This window comes from Rhinolophus hipposideros (assembly GCF_964194185.1).
Source record: "Rhinolophus hipposideros genome assembly, chromosome: 3".
NCBI classification, from domain to species: domain Eukaryota; kingdom Metazoa; phylum Chordata; class Mammalia; order Chiroptera; family Rhinolophidae; genus Rhinolophus; species Rhinolophus hipposideros.
Window position 1 is genome coordinate 97,099,236 of NC_138049.1, and position 20,335 is coordinate 97,119,570.

Here is a 20,335-nt window from a genome sequence, read left to right on the forward strand (position 1 = left end):
CCTGTTGAGAGATGAGAACCTTAAATGTACCAGCCAACTCTCCGCCTGGTAGGGCAGCAGACAAAGGGCTCTCCGTCCGTTTCCTACACTGTTCCCAGGAGTTTCCATGTCACATTCGAAGTCCAGATTCTCACGCAGAGGACCATGGCTGTAAGTGTAGAAAAGTGGATGAATGTATTCTGATCCCAGGACCTCCCTGACAAGCCCAATTTCTTTTGAATAAATCTTTTGGCTTTCTTTCACTTTTCTCCTAAAGTCATGTGCAAGGGGAAAAGTAATTCTCTTTCATGTTCCTTTAATGTTCCAATTAGTTAGATTCTGGTTAATTGGGATTTGGACCTTTCTTCTCTTTCCCCTCGAACTATAAAGAAGGAGAAAGTCTCTCAGGGCCTGTTAAGTGGATGTAAGTCACTTACCATGTGAGTGACATCGTAGGAGGCCCACAGTGATCCCTGCCTCTAGGAGGTGACTGTGTGTGAACCTGGGGTGGAATGTAAGATTCTTATCAATGTGTGCTAGGGCTCATGAGGAAGATTGGTTGAAAAAGTGTGAATGGCTCCTCACACCCTCCCCACTACTATAGAAACAGCTTGGAGCACAGGCCCAATAACTGGAGGAAGAGGAAAGTCCTTCATATCATCTGCCAACAGGGAAAGAGACCATGTTTTGTTGAGCATTTACTACATATATGCTGACCACTCCTCACAACAGTCCTATAAAGTTGGCACTATCATCATTCCCATTGTACAGATGGCAAAACTGAGGCCCAGAGAAGTTAAACAACACAGCCAGTCAGTGGCAGATCTGGGATTTGTATTGGGTCACATGTATCCTACTGTCCCACTCTTTCTGCTCTGCCCTCACGAGTGCATCAAACAGAGCCGTGCACACAACCATTGGTGGATTGGGGGGCAAGAAAATCTCCAGTTAGAGGAGTCCAAAAGGTAGGTGCTGGGTTGTTGGGGGCAGCAAGTGGCCTCATCCACTCTGCTTGTTTCAGATTAGATATTCAAACACTTGAGAGAAAAGCCAGGTTGTTTTCTTCCCTCTTTCCAAGATAAGCTTTAGCTGGGGCCATGGCCAAGCTTCAGGGCCCCCAAAGGAGGGCTGATTGTGAGAGTGAGGGTTCAGGACTTGTAGAGGATGAATCAAGAGACAGATGGCTGCTAGGGGCTGAAAGCCCCAGGAATACTGCAGGAAACCCCAAGAAACCCCCCATGAGGTCCCTCCCTATCATTCTTTAGTAGGCCCCATTAGCACACACCCTGTCTATAGGATATGAGTCAAAAAGGGCCAACCACAGGGCCTGCATTTCCTCATAGGAACTGCGGGGCAGATTAAACTCAGTGGTCAACATGCCTTTGATCTGCAGCTCATGGTCTCCCCTTGTCTCCTCTAGATGGGATCTATTATGGAGACAATCGATTTGACACGGTGAGCGAGTCAGGAACAGCCACGCTGAAAGCTCGGCCACGAGTCCGGCCTCTACTGACCTTCCTTCCTCTGGTGAGTACGGTTCTGCTCTGGTGTCTCAGGGTCGGCTCTGACAGGCCACCAGGGCTGCCACGGAGGAGGTAGTCCCACCTGCCCAGGCCTAGTGGACATCAGCCTCCCCCTGTGTCCATTCCCTTCCTTCCTGATGCCAACCCAGGACAGCTACTGGAAGGAAGCATGGCTGAGGCTCATGGCAGGAAGGCTAGGATTAGAGGTGTTAACTCTGGGTCAAAACCCAAGGAGAGGTTATAGGAAACTTGTGTGCAGAGGCATTGCACCAGTGGGTACCTCCAGTTAAGCAGGATTCATATTCCACAATCACTGATGGCTGCCTTCTCCATGCTAGGCCCTGCATTAGATGCTGGGATGTGGAGATGACTGAGCCAGCACTGCTGCTCTCAAGGCAGGACACGAGTGAGTAAACAGACTGATAGAATACAGGCCAGAGCAGGGGCAGTTGATTCAGCCACAGGGGGTGGTCAAGGAGGGCTTCCTGGAAGAGGTGACATGTGCGCTGTCTTGAAGGACAAAGAACAGTGACCCTTGGGAGGAGGGCATTTGGGACAGACAGATTATTTGTTTGTGAGTCTGAAATGACAGGAAACCAAAAATGCCCTTCTAGGGCCTGTGGTTGGACTTTTGTTCTTTGACAAGGGAGACTCAAAACAACCGCGCTGTGACTGGTTCTGTTTACCGTGATGAGAGTTCCTAGGTTTTCTGGGACAACATTGACCAGTGCTGTCCAAAAGAAATATAGTGTGTCTCATGTAATTTTAAATTTTCTAGTAGCTGCTTTAAAAGTAAAAAGAAGTAGGTAAAATTAATTTTAATACTATGTTTTACTTAACCCAATATACTCAAAAGATTATTTTAACATTTAATCAATAGAAAAAATACTAATGAGCTGTTTTATATTCTTTTCATACTAAGTCTTCAAAATCTGGTGTACTACACTTCCCACTTCCGACTAGTGACATTTCAAGTGTTCAGTGGCCACCTGTGGCCAGTATTGGACAACCCAGGTCTAGAGCCTAAACAGTCAGCCTCCTGAATTGTAGATTCACTGTTGTCTGTCAGCCGGGTCCTGGTTGAGACAATACGGTCACTGGGGTCCATGAGGATTTGTGCTTCCTGGACTGACAAGACACCTAATCCTGGTCTGAGTTCTCAGGGGCCTGTTGGACCTCGGGCACCCCACTCCTTGGGTTTGGGCACCTGTAAATTCTGCCCAGCACTGCCTGGCACAACCACCTTCCTCTTGCCATCGCCATTTTTTTTTCTGGTTTGTCCAACCTCACTGACCAGACCCCAAGATTCTAGATGGGAGAGACCGAGACTTACACTCTCCTTGCTGCATCCCCAAGGCCTCTACGTGGAGCAGGGCTGAGCACACAGACCTCCGGAAATATAACTCCAAATAATGTGTTTTCTGCTTGTAAAAACAATTCGTAGACGTTATAGACAAACACAGAAAGTACAACACCAACAACAAAAAGGTATAAAGCAAATGAGTCAGCCCCTACCTTTGTTTCCAGAGGTTTGTAAAACTGTTACAGGGGTCATTGCACCTACAAATGCAGGTGAAATAATTTTGAGATTTTCTATTACTGGAGGTGAATTAGATTCTGTCCCCCAGGGCACACAAACTCAGAAGGACAGTGGTGTGGGCCCAGGGCTCACACACCCAGGTTGTTAAAATATTGAAATAAATGGCTGTTGCCCCTTCACTGGCTCCTGCTGTCCCGGCTCCTCCCCCAGATCTGAAACAGAAACTAAAGGGTTAATGCTGCACAGCTGAGTTTATTCTGATTGGCCAGAATCCTGCATGCCCCACCCACCCACTTTGGGCCCCTGCTATGACTAGGGCAAATCTCAGCCTTTCTGTTCTCTTCTCTTCTGGTTTGGGTCCTCTGGTTAGGATCTGGTCTGGGCCAACCAGGGCTGTGCAGATCCCAGGCCCACTGCAGAAGACTGGGGGTGGGGAGGCACTGGAGGGGGCTTGGCTGGCTGGTCAGATCCAGAGGTCTGAGGCTGCTTTCTGGGAGCCGTCCTTCCAGGCAAACCTCAGAGCCTATCCCAAGAGATGGGGGCTTCCCCCGCAACACACTCACACCTTCTCATTGGTGTGAGAATGAATGAATGCGCGAGACCTGACAATTGAAAAGGGCTCATCATGTCCCCACCAGTCTCGTTCTGCAGAGGAAAACGAGGCAGGGACTGAACCCCGAAAGGGGAATTTCACTCCATGGGGAAAGGCAGGTGGAGTGGCAGAGCAGCTCATGCTATGTGCAATTCAGGCCGTGTGTCAGGCCATTCCAAATGCCTAGTATATGTTACCAGAGCCAACAGAGCCACCCTATTGGGACGGTGCTGTCATGAACCCCTATTTTACAGATGGAGAAAGTGAAGGACAGAATGGGACAGTAACTTGCTTAAGGTCACACAGCACGTAGGTGGCAGAGTTGGGATTTGAACCCCTGCTGCCAGGCTCCAGGATCCAAGTTCTATTCCCACCTTCCTACTCTCCCCTTCTCCCCACCTGGAAGATTTTTTCCTCCCTTCCATCATTGGCCTGCAGAACCACTGGCTCCTTCCTCATCTGCCTCTCTGAACCCCTGTCCGGCAGCCAGGGCCTGCTGGGCTCCAGGGTCTCGCCTCTTTTGGGTCATAGATGCCTTTGAGACCGTGATGCCGCTCTGGTCCACATACATATGTGCGATTTTGCTGACAATTTCAGCAGAGAGCTCTCAGGTCCCCAGAAGCCTACCTATGGTGCACCTTTAAATTAGAAACCCTTGACCTGATGGCCCGTATCCTGGCGACATCTCTGTGCTTCTGACTCAGGTCGCAAGATATAGAGCAGCCCTAAAATCTTTCATCACCTGCTCCTGAGCTGAGGGGAATAATCTGACTCCTCTCCCTTGGCTCTGGGCTGGGTCCTTTGCTTTCTTCCAGCCGTGGCAGGAGACTGGGAGAATGAAGAGGAGCTGGAGGACAGCACTCCTGTGGGTGTGGTTTACACATACACACTGGCACACCCCATCCCCAAGCGCCCCCCTCAGGGTGGGTGGGGAGTGACACTGTCCTAACCAGCTGGGCCTTGCCCCTCCCTGTTCTCCAATAGTCAGAGGGCACCTCCTGGGCCAGGCCACGCTGGGGCAGGGGAGGGACAAGGCAGAGATGCTGAGAAGCCAGGCAAAGGCCTGGCAAGGCCCATGTTTTTCCTGAGCTCTGTCTGGGCCTGGTCTTCTTCCGAATGCTGTCAGTACCCCCACATGAGCCTGCAAAGGGACAGTGTGAGAGGAGAGGGCAAAAGTGGGGGGCGGGAGGGACAATGGCAGGTGCTTCTGCCCGTTCCTGGAGCTTCCTCACTCTGAGGCGAGAGTGCAGAGGACTAAGAAATACTTTCTCAGGCATCAAAGGCCAATTATTAAAAGGACCTCGGGACCCCTTAGTGACTGGAACAGGACCTGGATTGATTCTCGGGTAACTGGCACCAGTCCTGGCTCTGTCACTGGGCTGTGGGGTGGCTGAGGGCCAGGCCCTTCCTTTCCCCAGGCCTCGGGCTCCTCAGCCATGTTCTGTGTTAAAGTAACTCCTTAAGGGAGGGACAGGAGGTACAGTCAGCTCTCTGGAGGCCCCCAAAGAAGCCAGACCCCTCATGACATATAGATCACTCCTTGAGCTCTGTTTCCACCTCTGGAAAGGGCAGTGTTCCAGCCGCCGGGGCCATTCCTTTCCTGCTCCGAGAGCTGTAAGGAACTGGATCACAATAACCAAGCTTCAGAGCTTGGTAGGAACTCAGTGCTCATTGGGATGAGAAGGGTCCTGCCCGGGTCACACAGCTCGATAGAGGCAGAGACCGGACCTGCGCCCAGGTCTTGCCCCAATCCAGTCCTGTCCGCACCACATGGGCCTTGATTGGATGGGGGCAGGATCCTTTCTCCCCACCTACGTGGAGGTAGAACTCCAAGGGGAAGCTGGGCCCAAGGCTCAAGCCAGAGCCTGTCTCTAGCTTTCCAGAGCCAAGTGTGTAGAACAGCTGGTGGTGGGAGGGAGGGTTGTACTTCTCTCCCTCTTACCCTCCCCTGGTCTGAATGAAACCATCCCCAGGGTGATGTACATGAGGAATTGAAAATTCAATGCCAATGTGGCAAGTATGGGGAAACTGGCTGGACAGGTCCCCAGGGGTGCCCCAGGTGGTGAGATCTTCCTGGGTTACCCCACCCTCTGAGTCAGGCAGGCCTGGCTGTTTCTGGGGAGGTGTCAGGCCCCACCTATTCTGGACTCCTGCCTGGAAGCTTAAAGAACCAGCAGGAGTCAGCTGGATGTCCGCTTCCGTTCCACCTCCTGCTGCAGGAGCTCATCTCTGAACTTGAGGCCCAGGCTCCCTTTAGGGGTGGCATTGGAGCTCCCTGGGATGAACTGGGCAGGGCAGTCGGCATTGGATTTTGACAGATTCATGTGGCCAGTGTTGGCTGGAAGGGTTGTGGGTAAGGGAGCTCCATGTATTCACGTGGGGTGGGTGTCAGAGGCCTATAGTGAGTGTACAGAGGGAGCTCCTACCCCACCATAGCCCAGCCCACCTCTCCCCACCTGGCTCCTTTCCTCACGCTGAGGGCTTCTACCGGAACCTCCCAAACCCCATCCATAGCCTCATTCTCACCCATAAACAGACACCTCTTGGTCACTCCATGGGCTCAAGGATGTGCACTCCTCTCCCCCACCCACCCCCAGTTTGGACTGCCCTCAGGAGGACTGATGGGGAGAATCTCCAGAAGTGGGCTCAGGGCCATCTGCTTAGAATTCTGGGGACTTTGGTGCCGGAAGCAGGGTCAAGAAGGGGGTGACGTGGACTCTGAGGGCATGTCCCCTGACCTTCTGGACTCCTTGCCCTGTAGGGAACCAGAGCAGAGCCCTTTGTGGCACAGAGTCCAGGGCAGGGCCCTTGTAGCCCTGGTCTAAGAGCGGCTCTGGGATGGCAGGCAAATCCAGAGGAAGATGGTCTCATTGGTGGAATTCTCCTCTGAACCCCAGGAGAGGGTATTTGCTGTGGCAGAAGGTAGAGGCCAGGGAGGAGTCAGTTGAGCTCTTTTATAAAATGTTCACTGGCTCCCAGTTTCAGAGAAGCTGCTCTATGAAGAACACAGACCTCTCCCCTCCCACTGCCCCTCAAAGCCAGGAAAATACCTGAGTGAGTTTCACCCAGCTGAGACCATTGATGCCTGGAGGGTTTCCTTGTGTCTCTCAAGCTGGGCTCCCATTGCCCTGCTCCCCCAGCCTACAGGGGTGCCCCCAACCATGCCCGGCTCTAGCTGTGGCTCAGGGTCATCTCCCTCACCCCCTGCAGCTCCACACCTAACCCTGAAGTGCCCCAACCGGGCTCCAGGAGGAATCTAGTGAGGAAGTTTGCATTCCACAATGTGTAGCTAAGACTCAGAGCTGGCCTGTGCCCAAGGTCAACCATGTATTGCCCATTAGCCCAGCCCTGGTGACCCACCTTGGGGTTTGGCTGGGTTTTGAGAAATTCCAGGCATGAGGATATGTGTTCCGGGCATGAGGAGGCCACGGGGGCAGGGCTGGAGCCATTAGTGGTGTGAGCCCTGTTGCCCTAAGCCTTGGTGGTATATCAGGAGGTTAGCAGCCAGCTCTGACCCCCTAAAGCTTTAAGGGGAGACTAACCTCAACCTCAAACAGTGAGTGGCAGGTGGGAAAAAGGAGCAGGAGAGCTGGAAGGAGGAGTTCATGAAGCCCCTTTTCCTCCCTTCCTCCTCCTGTTCTCCCTTTCCTTCCTTCTTCTCTTTAACTCTGAGATGTTTGTAGTCAAAAGGAGCATAGGGCATTTCCGGTGATCTGACCCTGACCAGAGGAAGCACCCATCTCTTCAGATCCACCAAACAGACAGAGACACACCCCAGGGACTGTGCCCAGAGCAGCAGGCCAAGAACTCATGTCACTGCTGACCCACTAAGGTTGGTTAGGACCGAGGGGAGGAGAGCCCAGGGGAAATGCTCTTTCTCAAGAGCTTACTCTGCAGGATCTCTTTAGGTATATGGAGGCACACAGGGAGGTGGGATCGTCCCCATTTTAGAGATGGGAAAACTGAGCCTCAGAGGGCAAGGGAGAGGCATGCTTACTGATCACTGACTATGTGACAGATATTGCCTACAATTACTTTGGGACAAGGGAGTGAAATTAAGATTGCCAATCTAGGCTGCCTGACTTCAAAATTTACATTCTTTCCCCCTGGTCACAAGAATTTTTTTCTTTTAAATTACTATTGTATTGGGTGTTTTTTTAATCAAGAAGGAAACAGAAGTTCACTGTTCAGTACCGAGAAATAGAGATAAGTATAAAGAAGAACATAAATATAAATATTCTTGGAAGGCGCCTGTGCCGTCAGCCTCCCTGCAGCTAATCATCGCTGGGTAACTTTCAATATACTAGGTTGTGATGGCTGTTTAAAAGCTGCTTGACTGAGCTGGGGAGTTGGCTTGTGCCCCTCTGTGAGGTGAGTGAGATGACCAATGATCTTAGCTTCTGGGTGTTGTCTGGGTGTGGAGACAAGGAAGAGATGAGGCCCAGTTTCATGGGGAGTGCCTCACCAGGCAGGGCCGGGGCTGGACTCTGCCCCAGGCATTGAGCAAGGGCTGCTCTGCAGCAGCAGTGCAGGGAGTGGCCATGGCCGTGGCCGGCTGCCCACTGGCCTGAGGAAGGAAGCACCAGCCAGCTGTCTCCTACAGGCACTCATGCTCATTTGCATGTTCTCCATCGTTTCCTTGCCCACAGGTGGGTGCACCACTCTCTTGATGTGGGGCTGCCACCTTCAAAGGGCCACACGCTCCTGTCCCCTGAATGTGTTTGAGGCACACACCAACCCCTGCAGGCAGCACCTTGGGGCACCGGGTCTGTCATTTCCCCAGGGCAGGCATGCTGCGGGTGGGGCACAGCCCGTACCCCAACTGACTGCAGCATCGGAGTCCCATGTCTGAGGCCAGCAGTGACCTCAGGCCCAGCCTGGCCCACTTGGCCTCACCTTGTGGCTACTGGAAAAGAAGCTTCATGAACAGCTCCTTCCAGCTCTCCTCCTCCTTTTCCCTACCAGCCCCTTCCCCCTCTGGAGGCAGAGAACTATCTGGAGGCAATGGCGGATGTCTATCCCAACATCTTGTCACCGAGGGGTAGCCCCAGAGAGTCCAGGCCGCCACCCACATGGCAAATGTGAGTTGAGTCACAGACTGGACACGTTATGGGCCTGGACTCACAGAACGCCAAGGGTGAAGAGATCCTTAGAGAGTGTTCCAGAAGAGGCAGGGATGCCCAGAGAGAGAAGAGACTTTGCTCCGAGTTAATAGGTGGTGGGGCTGGCACCAGAGCGTAGGGTGTCCGCCTCTCTGTCCTGTATTCTTTCTACCACTCATTCACTCATCTGGGAATTTATTCACTCAACAAACATTGGTTGAATGGCCAGTCTGTGCCAGGCATGACAAAGACAGCCGTCACCCAACCCACAGGTAGGCTGGGCTGGGGCAGCAGAGGGGACAGTCATCCACCATAGGCTCTTATTTGAGCTGGAGGAAATACTATAGTGGCAAAGAGGGCAGACTTTGAGGTTCCAAATTGGCGCTGCCACTTACTGGCCATGTGACCATGGGCTGTATACTTAGCTTCTCTGTGCCTTAGTATCCTCATCTATAAAAGAAAAACAATAACCCACCTCTTAGGGTTACTGTGAGGACTAATTGTGTTGCTACATGTGAAGTACTCGGAAAGGTACCTATCACACAGTAGGCACCTAATCAATGTGAACTGTAATAATAATGCATACAGGATGAGGAACACACAGGGAAGAGAAATTAAGTCAAGCTGGGGTTGCCAAGGAGGGCTTCATGGATGAGGGGCAATTAATCTGGGGTTTAAAGGATAACTAGGAGTTTGCTGGCAATGATGAGGACCCTAGGCAGTGTAAGAACAAGACCAAGAGCATAGCTGTGGAGGCCTTAGAGGATGTGGGAATGAATCCCAAGCAGCTAGTGGTTCATGATGGGTGGGGGAAAGAAGTGTAGTCGAATCATCCGGGGGCTTTTTCAAACTACTTACCTAGCCCTGGAATCTCCAAATAACCCTTCCAAGAGGTGGTCTCTCTGCCTCACTGAGGATCCCCGCTGTAAGGAGCCCATTTGCTTATGAGTGAGTGAGGTCCTCAGGTACACTGGGGTGGGGAAAAGATGAGAACCACTAGTTGGAACCCAGGGTTTGTGGAGTGGGTGGGGAATAGGATGGTAGGAGCTGCAGAGAGAACAGTTTATGAAAGGTCTCGAATGCCACATGAAGCTGTTTGGATTTCATCTTCTGGACCAATGGAGGGATTCTGAGCAGGGAGGTGACCTGCTCTGAGATGCATTTTAAAAAGAACACCCTGACGTCAGGTTTGGAGAATGAAATGAGGCAGAGGCCAGCGAAGTATCTGGTGATCATGGCAGGGTCTGTATGTCTGTCTATCTGGGTAAGAAACAGTGAGAATTGAAGTAGGGCAGAGCTTAGAAGGTGGCAGGAAGGGAGGAACTCAGGAAGTACCTGGCCGAACTGGGTGACAAGCTGGGTGTGCGGGTGATGATCAGGTGACTGGAAAGACAGTGATGTATAACTGGCTGTGGGTCCTTGGGCAAGTCACATAGCCTCTCTGTGCCTCAATTTCCTCATCTGTAAAATGGAGATGACAATAACGGCACCTATGTCATTGGGTCATTGTGAAAAGTACGTAAATGAGTCAAAAGATAGAAAATGCAGAAAGAGTATCTAGTATAGTGAGTGCTGGGGATTATGCTGTTATTATGGTTAAGACTGGGAGTATTAGGGATGGGAGAAAGAAGGCATGTAACGTGCTGATGGCCAGTGGATGGATAAGCTCTAAGTCTCCCCCAACACTTTCTCTTTTGTATTCTTGTCATTGTTTTAACTTTTGTACATTGTAAGATACACGTAACATAAAACCTACTATTTTCACCCCTTTTAAATGTACCATTCAGTGGCATTAAGTAACTTTTCCTTTTTAACCCATCCTAATGTGCGGAAAGTTGCAGAAATAGCTCAAAGAATTCCCTGGAGCCTTTGCTCAGCTACATCACATTTGGCTTTATTTGTTCCCTCCCTTGGAATACACATACTGTTTTTTTCTGACCCACTGAAAAGTTGAGACATCATGCCCCTTTCCTCCTAAATACTTCAGTGTGTGTTACCCAAGAACAGACATTCTCTGCACGACGATCAAGTTCAGGAACATAATACTGATATGATGCTATTATCTAATATACTTAATATACTGGGGGCGCCAAAAACATGTATACAAGTGGACACTTCGGTCAGCGTTGCTCAAGCAGTAATTCGCCGTCATCAGACGTGTCTGGATGCTGATGGGAACCACTTTGAGCACCTTTTGTAATTGCAGACGTCAAATGTAACTTGTATTCACCTTTTGTTATCGATGTACATTGAGTATTACAATTTTAATAGTTTTCCTTTCTTAAAATATGTATACATCGTTTTGGGCACCTCTGTATATTCAATTACTGCCAATTGTCCCATTATTGTCCTTCGTGGCACACACCTCCCCCATCCCAGGATTCAATCCAGGATTATGCATTACATTTAGGTGTCACCTCCAAGCCCTCTCCTTAATGAGGTTCTTCCTTGGTTCTCCGAGGCTAAGAGAGGCGGGTAAGGAAATCCAGCACCCATAGAGATGGATGATGTCTAAACCTGTACATTTGCGTACTGACATATGTCACCATCCAAGCAGTGCCCTCGATGCCAGCTGCCTGGGTCCTGTGATGAACGAGGGCAGCTCACTTTCTGGGCCTGTTTTTCTAGGACTGAGGTTAATGTGAATTTGTATGTTCCTTCTCTGAATACACACAGTGAAAGGGCTGGCTGAATGAGCCACCAGAGCCCATGTGGGGATAAATGGGACAGAGCAGGGCCAGCTGGAGCTTGGAGATGAGGGGCTGTGTTCAGTGCTGGGAGCTCCTGAAGGGATGAGGCTGGACTTGGGGACCTGCCTCAAGGGTGGTGCATGATGGAGTGCTACAACACCTCACGCACTGTGGTGAGCTGGAGGGTCTGTCCTGGGAACCCTTATGTGTGGGGACCTGAAAAGCCTATGCTCTGCCTGGGCAGCTTCTCCAAGGCCGCTTAGGAGACAGAATTCTACCCTGTGGTCTTGGCAGTCTAATGCGTTTCCAGGGTTCTTTAGGAGGAAAGCGTGGCTGGGCCATAGTACCTCCGGCCCATCAAGTCCGTCCGTCTTCCTGCTCGTAACATAATTATACTTAAGCACTTGGGGTGACCCGGAAGGTGCTTCCAGAGTTCCAGGCAGCTTAGCTTTAATTATTCAGTGTTAATTATTCAGTGTTTTCGCCTTTGTGGGGGAGAGGATTGGAAGACATAATCCTTCAACTAGCACTGATTTCTTGGGTTAGGAATATTATCTCATTTGATTCTCATGATGGTCCTGCAAAGTAGGCAACATTATCTCCATTTTGTAAGTGAAGAAAATGGCTGTCAGTGATTTGTAGAAAAGGTAATTCGGGAGGCCTAAGTTTGCACCCTGGCTCTGTTAAGGGATTTGAAATAAAATAGGTGAAGCTCTCAGGATAGTGCTGGCACACAGTAGGTGCATAAATGAGTTTTACATCACTGTCCCCATCCCCCATCGCCACTGCTCATCCAAAGTCACACCACTGGCCAAATTGAAAGCATGAATTTTGATGCAAAGTGCCCAAGTCTTTCTACTTCATAAATATGTTCAAAAGAGTCATCTGAGATCTCAGCCTGGCTTTTGGTGGTCTGGCTTCCATCTCATCACAATCAGAGGAAACATACTCAGTGGATGTTATTAGACAATCAGTGACGTGTGTGTGAATGTGTGTATGCACATATGCTGGATCTCAGAACGTCTTGGGAGACACTCCTCAGATGGGCTGGCCCCCATACCTGCCCCTGCTTCAGAATCACTGGGTTTGAGAGATGTTGAGAACAGGTGTGTGTTGCCCATGTAAGCAAGTAGAGGCAGAAAAAGAGACTAGATGGTAGCTCAAGGCCATTCCAGCTGCAGTATTTTTTAAGCACAAAAAGATGTGTTGTTTGTTGCCTGCAAATGACCAGAGTAATTCTGAGACTACCCTTGGGATCCTAGGGTCTCGTGGATATTTCTGAAGTATCTACCTTGAATTCCCCTTCTTGTATTAGGTTGGTACAAAAGTAATTGCGGTTTTTGCAATTATTTTGAGCCTTTTAAACTGCAATTACTTTTGCGCCAACCTAAAGTATTAATCCATTAAGCCCAAAGGGTTAATGCCATCATCGGCAAGTGAAGTGGTGTTTAGAGCACAGCGCAAGGGGTATTACTGTTAGAAATAAAGGATGGACGAGGGGCACAGCTGGACCCACACCCAGCATCAGGGATGAACAGGAACCATATAAGTGGGTTGGAAGGATGGGGGGAGGGAGTTGGTAGAGCTAGAGTGCAGGATGAGTATAAAAGATGAGTGGGAAATACAACTTGGCGGGCAAGTGCGAGGCCAGGTTGTTGAGGGCCTTGAAAGCAACCATAAAATACACTATATCTCTTCAAAGGACAGGTGTGTGGACTTTGTTGACATATGGAAATGTGTATTTGGAGAAAAAATAGAATGCAAAATAGTCTGTACAAACCGACAGCTGTATAAACACATTATGGCCTGTTAGACTTACAGATCAGAAGGGCGTCTGCGGTGTTGTCAAAAGCCCGGTTCCCTCCTTTTTATTTATTTTTCTGTAAATACTTGAGGAAAATAAAGAGAGAGCAGGAGGCCAGGCAGAGGGGTTCAGCTTTTAACTTGTGGACGCCCCTGGGTGTCATGGTGGGTTTGTTTGTTCTGTTTTGTTTTCATTGAGATATAATTCATACACAGTTGATTCTCATTATTTGTTGGACTCTACATATGAAAATTGTCCTACTCACTAAAATGTATTTATTACCCCAAAATCAATACTCAAGATACTTTGGCCATTTGCAAAGGGGTAAAAATTTTCAGCCACTCCATGCACATTCCCAGATGAGGTCAAATAAGACGACACGTGGCTTTTTGTGTCAGCTTTTATACTGTAAACAAGTGTCCTTTTCTATTATATTCAGGACCACGCTTTTTGTATTTCTTCGCTTTTTGTTGGTGATTTCACTGTTTAAAACAGCCCCCCAAGAGTAGTGCTGAAGTGCTGTCTAATATTCCTAAGTGCAGGAAGGCTGTGTTGTGCCCTGGAGAGAAAATACGTGTGTTAGATAAGCTTCTTTCAGGCGCGAGTTATTACTTTTGCGCCAACCTAATATATTAATCCATGAGTTCAATGTCAATGCGGCAACGACATATGTTAAGTAAGGTATCTTTAAATAGGAACACACATAAAACAAGATTATATATTGATCAGTTGTCAAAAATGTTGCGACCTTTAAAGAAAAAAAAAGAAAGAAAAGAAAATGCTGTGACCAAGGTTTGCAGGAACCTAACCCTGTATTTCCGTCAGGGTGTTGATTCAGTTTTTGCTTATTTGGTATTGGAGCAAACTTACAGACCACAACTACCTCAAATAACAAACCTCGACTGTATGATAAAATTTACCTTTGAAATGAGCCCTTTTTTAAATTTTAGTGTACTCACTTTTGTGAGTGATGGTTGTGCACCCATCACCATCGCTGAAGATTTTTGAGCAGGAAAATGGCCTCACACAGCAGCAATTTAAGAATCACCTGTCTGGTGGCTGGATAGCTCAGTTGGTTAGAGCTGCTGTGCTCTTAGCAACAAGGTTGCTGGTTTGATCCCCACATGGGCCACTGTGAGCTGTGCCCTCCAAAACTATATTGAAATAACTGCTTGCCTTGGAGCTGATGGGTCCTGGAAAAACACACTTAAATAAATTTTTTAAAAGTTAAAGAACAAAAAAAAGAGTCACCTGTCTGTCTTTTCCTGTTCCCTGATCTCTCTGCTCCCTTTCAGAATGCCCAGGAGAACCATGGGCTTGCTGTGCCCACCCCCTCTGTCCCAGAAGACTTTGCAGACAAAGAAGTGACAGGTAAGAGGACCCTGGGCTTGGGGCATGTCCGTCTTTCTTTCCTCCTTCGGCCCAAATACCTGGCCCACTTCCCCAACTGGTAAGAAAATCGGAGTCCCCAGACCCCTTGGCTACTGGCTGCACTGGTTGTTGAGGAGAGCCAGGGTTGGGTAAGACCTACTTCCAGAGGGGAAAGGATGGTGTGGGGCCAGAATAGGGCCGCATGAAGTGGTAGAAAGAACCCTGGAGTCAGACAGACCTGGCTTTCAATCCCTGCTCCCCTATGCATTAGCTTTGCTCTATTGGGCAAATCACTTAACCTCTGTATATTCAAATGAGCAATGGGAAAGACAATTCCAGTTCTAGAGGAGTAAAAGAAGTACTGGATGGGACATAAGTCACTTCTTTTTTTTTTTAAACACTTTTTACAATTTCTTTTTATTGGGGAATATTGGGGAACAGCGTGATTCTCCAGGGCCCATCAGCTCCAAGTCGTTTTCCTTCAATCTAGTTGTGGAGGGCGCAGCTCAGCTCCAACTCCAGTTGCCATTTTCAATCATAAGTCACTTCTCATCACAGCTGTTGCTTAAAATCTGCCAGTGACTTCCCATGTCACTCAAAGGAAAGTTTCTTGCCAGGACTGCCAGAATCTGGCCTCCCCTGGGCTCATCGCCTGCTGTCTTTCCTGGCTCACACTCACTCCTCCAACCATCCCGCTGTCTTTTCCTGCAGCTCCTTCAATACCCAGGCACCGCTGGGTCTTTGCACTGCAGTTCCCTCTGCCCACACTGCTCTTCCCTTAGATACATGTACAACTCTCTCCCTGACGCCTTTCCTCTTTTCTCAAACGTCACCTTTTCTGAGAGGTCTTCTTTGACTACCCTATTCAAACCACACCTCCAGCACCCCTCCTGGGTTTTTCTTTCCCCTTATTAACCATCCTCTGATGTGTTTTAGTAAATTAGTAATAATTTACTAATGTATTGTGTTTGTGGGCTGTCTCATTGTCCCATTAAGACAAAACCTCCAGGCGAGCCAGTATTTTGACTAATTTTTGTTTTGTTTTGTTTTTTACTGCGATATCCCAGCTCTGAACACTTGGGTGGTCAATGAATGTTAAGTTTCCCCTCCTCTGTCATCTGTTCTTTGTTTTGAAGTTAGACAGCTGGGAAGAGCCTTACAGAGCTGCACACTCCCTAGGTTTGTTACGCTCTGTGCTAGAAACTGAGAGGAAGGGATGCGAAAGACAGGTACCCCTAAGAGAGAAGCAACAGGGTATCCCAGCCACCAGTAGACTCTAGGGAGTGGGGCTAGGGAGTGGGTCCGAGAAGGGAGAGTTGTGAGCTGTGGGGCCCAGAGGTTCTCTGCATCTCTTTAGTGACAGTTTGTCTGGATCACCTTCTTTCTACACACCTGCAGTCGACAATCTATTCCAGAAGTTCTCTGTGAGATGGACAACTACTAGGTTCTTGGTGAACTCAGGGTCTTTAAAAAGCAGAAGTTGCTCATTGAAACTTCCTCAGCAAGGAGGCCAGTCCCCTGCACCTGATCCATGACTTCCTATCTCTCTCTCACATTCCCTGTCTGTCTTACGCAGTCTGAAACGTCAAGCACAGGTGGTAGTAAACAAAGTGTTTCCCATCCATTAAGAGCATACTATGGGCCTTGCACCGTGATTATGCCATTTACATGTATTTACATGAATTCTCTTATTTAATCGTCACAACAGCTTTAAGAGGTACGCACTGACATTATGCCCACTTTAGAGATGATAAAACTGAGGCTCAGCAAGGTTAGCTAGTATGTCCAAGGTCGTAAATCTAGTGAATGGTAGAGCTGGGGTTTGAACCCTGGGTTTCTGGCTTTGTACCAGTCAAGGCCCCTGTAAGAAACAGAAGGTGCCCTCAAAGGAGAATTTGAGAATTTGAGTAAATCTCTTTACTGAAGAGAATTCAGTAAAGGATGATACACCAGAGTGTGAGCAAGGAAGAGAAGGGTAGAATGTGATTTTCAGGAGTAAATGGAGAATGTTCAGTACAAACTCCAGAGGCTGGGCAAGGGATAGGCCGAGACCCTTCCCTAGATGGAAGAGGGCCACTTCCAGGACAGCTCAGGAGACTGCCGCTCCCTCCCACTTGGTGTTCAGGAGGAGAAGCATGACCCTGACCAGTACCTCTTTCGCTTGCCCACCTGACCTCGCCCTGGGCACAGAGATGGGCAAGGCTGGTTGCCCTCACTGGCCTCATCATATTTGCCTCTCCCTCCTTCCAGGTACCAGCTCACTAGTCAACGGCAACCTCCGATTGTACAGCTCTGTGGGTGACCTGAGGCCTGCGCACTATGGCCAGGACCCACTCATCCCTCCGCCTCCCCCAGGCCCAGCCCCAAGGCCACCCACAGGACCACCCCCAGACACTTCACAACCTCAAGGGGAGTCCCGAACACCACCTCCACCTACCAAGGCTTCCCCACCACCGCCCCTGCTACTGGAACCTCCACCCCCGCCCAACATGGCTCCACCTCCACCCCCAGTACTGGAGGCCCTATCCCCCCCATCCACACCCACTCCTCCAGATTTCATTCCCCCTGCCCCGCCCTTGGCCTTCTTAGCCCCACCCCCACCCCCAATGCCAGCCCCAGCACCCCCAGCTCCAGTGTCTCCTCATAGAACGAAGACTTACCTCTTTCCCTCTGGGAATGTCACTAAGTGGAAATCAGAGGTAGCACTGAATGGCAGGCAGCCAGAAGCCCCCAGAACCAGCCCCCCCAGGAGCCCTGCTGAACCAAAGGGGAGCCCCCTGGGACCCAAACCAGAGCCCCACCTCACTTTCCCCCGTTCATTCAAAGTGCCTCCCCCAACGCCAGTCAGGACTTCATCCATCCCAGCTCAGGAAACACAAGGGGCTCCTCCAGAGGAAGAAGGGGCCACCAAGAAGGCCCCCAGTCGACTCCCTTTGCCTCCCACCTTCCAGGTCCGCCCTGCATCCCAGGTCTACCCTGATAGGGCCCCGGAACCAGATCGCTCTGGGGAGTTCAGGAAGGTGGCACCTGCCAGTCCAAGGCTGGGCCAGTCCCAGTCCTGGACAAATGAACAAGCTGAGACTCCACCCCCAGCCTCTCCCCTGCCCCTTCCCACAGCTCCGCTCCCTCCCCCAGCACCCCCACTCCCTCCCCCAGCACCCCCCCTTCCCCCAGCTGCCCCTCCTTTGCCCTCTGCTGAGAAGGCAGCCCCTCCACCTGCTAGGTTTACGAAAAGCCCCAAATCCAGCTCTCCTGCTCCCAAACCCAAACCCAACCTCCCCAGCCCAGAGGACACAACCTCTTCAGAGCCTGTGGACTGGCGGGATCCCAGCCAGATGGCAAAGCTGCGGAGCGAGCTGGCAGCCTACCTCTTTGGCTCCAAGAGAGAGGACCGATGCACTAGTCACAGGCTGGGACCAAGAGTGGCCTCTCAGGAAAAGGAGGGCAAGAAAGGCCCCTGCCTGCCAGAGGAGGCTACCCCCAGCCTGCCAGAGAAGGTGATACCGCCAAGTGATCCTGAGAAGAGTCCCCGTCCAGAGAGAGGGGCTGCCGCCAGCCTGCCCCTGCCCCCTGTGGACTACATCCCCCAAGACTCTCCAACTCCCAGTGTCCAGCAGATCCGGAATGAACTGGAGGCCCGGCTTTCCTCATCAGCAGAGAAGGAGGCCAAGCCCAGCATAGGGTCTCTGCCTCCCAAACCCCGGCTAGAAGGAGGAAGAGTCTTTGAAAACAGAGCTGATAATGGCCAATCCTCCAAGCCTGTGGCCAAGAATCTGCCGCCACTATCCACCACCCCTCTGCCAACCACGCCACTCCAATCCAAGGCCACGCCTGGGCCTGCCACACCACCCAAGGCCACGCCTGGGCCAGCCACACCACCCAAGGCCACGCCTGGGCCTGCCATAACATCCACAACCTCAACTCGGCCTACATCATCTCACCTGATAGCAGAGAAGAACCTAGCCCTGGCTGAGCGGTGGAAGAAACCAGAACCCCAAGAACATGCAGTGCCTTCCCAGACAGAGGCAGAAGGGTGCCCCTCAGAGGCCAGTAAACCTCAGACACAGGGAGCCCTCTCATCTCCAGCCCACCCACCAAAGATATCCCTTGGCCGAGAGGAGGGGACATTTCTCTACAAACCCCATCACAGCCAGAACAGCCTCAGCCGAGAGATTGCTGTGGTGATACCCACCATGGTCAGAGGAGAGACTGCAGGGTCGCAAGAGCCTGTGGAGGCAAAGGGGCCCCAGGGGCTGCCAGCCAAACCCCCAGCCTCAGCCCAGCCTGCTGACCAACTCCTCAGGCATCCAGTGACTGGGGAGGTTGTGGAGCAGGGCTCCCCCATGGCCCTGCTCCTTGCAGCTAGGCAGAGGGCACAGAAGGGGAGGTCTGGAGGGCCTGGCGTGGGTCGGTCCTCCCTGCCAGGGAGTCTTCGTGACCATGGCAGCCAGCACCAGGCAGGCTCTGACAGCATCTTCCTCAAGGAGGGCCGGCCCAACTCCTTCACTGTGGTGCCTAAGTTACCCACGGAGGCTGAGAAGGACCTGCAGCTGGCCTCGTCAGCACAGCCCACTGTCCCCAGTCCCTGGAAGCCCCAGCGGGGCAGAGCCCCAGAGGGCACAGAGCCAACCCGAGGGCACAACTGGACCAAGGAGCCCCAGGCCCCTGTGGCCTGGGAACGACCAGCATCCTCCAACCTTCCCCAGGACCGCCTGCTGCCCAAGTCCTTCTCATCCCCTTCTTCTCCTTCCTACAAGAGGGAGGAGGAAGAGGAGAAAGAGTTCAGCTTCGAGGTCATCCCACCGCCTCCAGAGTTCAGCAATGACCCTGAGCCCCCCGTCCCGGCCCTTCGGTATCTGGGCCGCCGGCGCTCCCCTCCCCGGAACAAGTTCTCAGACGTGGGGCAGCCCCTGCACGCGGGCCCCGCGGCCCCGGCAGCGCCTCCCGGCTTCTCGCGCTCTCCGGCGGGTGCGCGCTACGCGGGGACCGGAGGCCTGGAGCGCTTCTCCCGCGGGGGCAGCTCGCTCATCAAGAAGCGCCTATACGTCGGGGAACCCCACCGCCACCCCGGGCTGTCCCGCGGTGGCAACGGCCGCAGCCTGAGCTCCCCCAACTGCTTCGGGCCGCAGCCCGGAGGGCCCTTCGGAGCGCCCGGGGGCCCCGAGATGCGGCGCGTCAACTCGGCGGGTCGCGCGCCCCCCGGCGGCCTGAGCGCGCGGAGGATGTCCCTGGAGAGCCCGGCCCGCGGCGAGGCCACGTACAAAGCTCCTGGTGGCGACCATGGCTTCACCCCTGCTACCAGCAGGTGAGCTGGGGATGAGGGCAAGGGAGGGGATGAGGGCCGGGGTAGGCAGCCAGGTGAAGGGGAGGCACTGCCCTCAGACCAGGCCTCAGCTGTCCGGCAGGGCGACACATTTGGTGTTCTCCCCTCTGGCTTTCGGGGCCTAGAGAAAGTGGGGGAGGCGCACTTTACCTGCAGAGGGTGCTTCCCTTACCTGCTTTCTCATCTCCCTTAATCTCTCTTGTCTGGCTTTCCTTATCCTCCTGCTTCCCCCAACAACTCCCCCTCTTCTTGCTCCTCTCTCCCAGCCCCTGGAGTCCCAGGGCTTCAGGCTGAGTGTGGGGAGATCTGAGTGGTCATTGGGTACCGGGATTTCCCAACAATACAGAAAGATGCAGAGACAGGCTGAGTGAAGCGTTCTGAGTAAAGGGCATTAGGCATGTACTCTGTGAG

At 51.6% G+C, this 20,335-nt stretch overlaps 2 protein-coding genes across 2 annotated transcripts in view; one reads left to right on the forward strand and one right to left on the reverse strand.

Moving 5' to 3' along the window:
* Positions 1-20,335, reverse strand: part of CIMIP3 (ciliary microtubule inner protein 3) — a gene marked incomplete at both ends in the record, with an annotated part of 62,930 nt that overhangs the window by 27,731 nt on the left and 14,864 nt on the right. The gene's annotated exons all lie outside the window — the stretch shown is intronic.
* Positions 1-20,335, forward strand: part of LOC308495968 (uncharacterized protein C6orf132) — a gene marked incomplete at its 5' end in the record, with an annotated part of 35,418 nt that overhangs the window by 9,158 nt on the left and 5,925 nt on the right. The window contains 3 exons of the mRNA XM_081044497.1: positions 1,400-1,506; positions 14,526-14,601; positions 16,852-19,906. Of these exons, the coding sequence (XP_080900623.1) occupies positions 1,400-1,506; positions 14,526-14,601; positions 16,852-19,906 (3,238 nt within the window). The remainder of the gene's footprint in view (positions 1-1,399; positions 1,507-14,525; positions 14,602-16,851; positions 19,907-20,335) is intronic.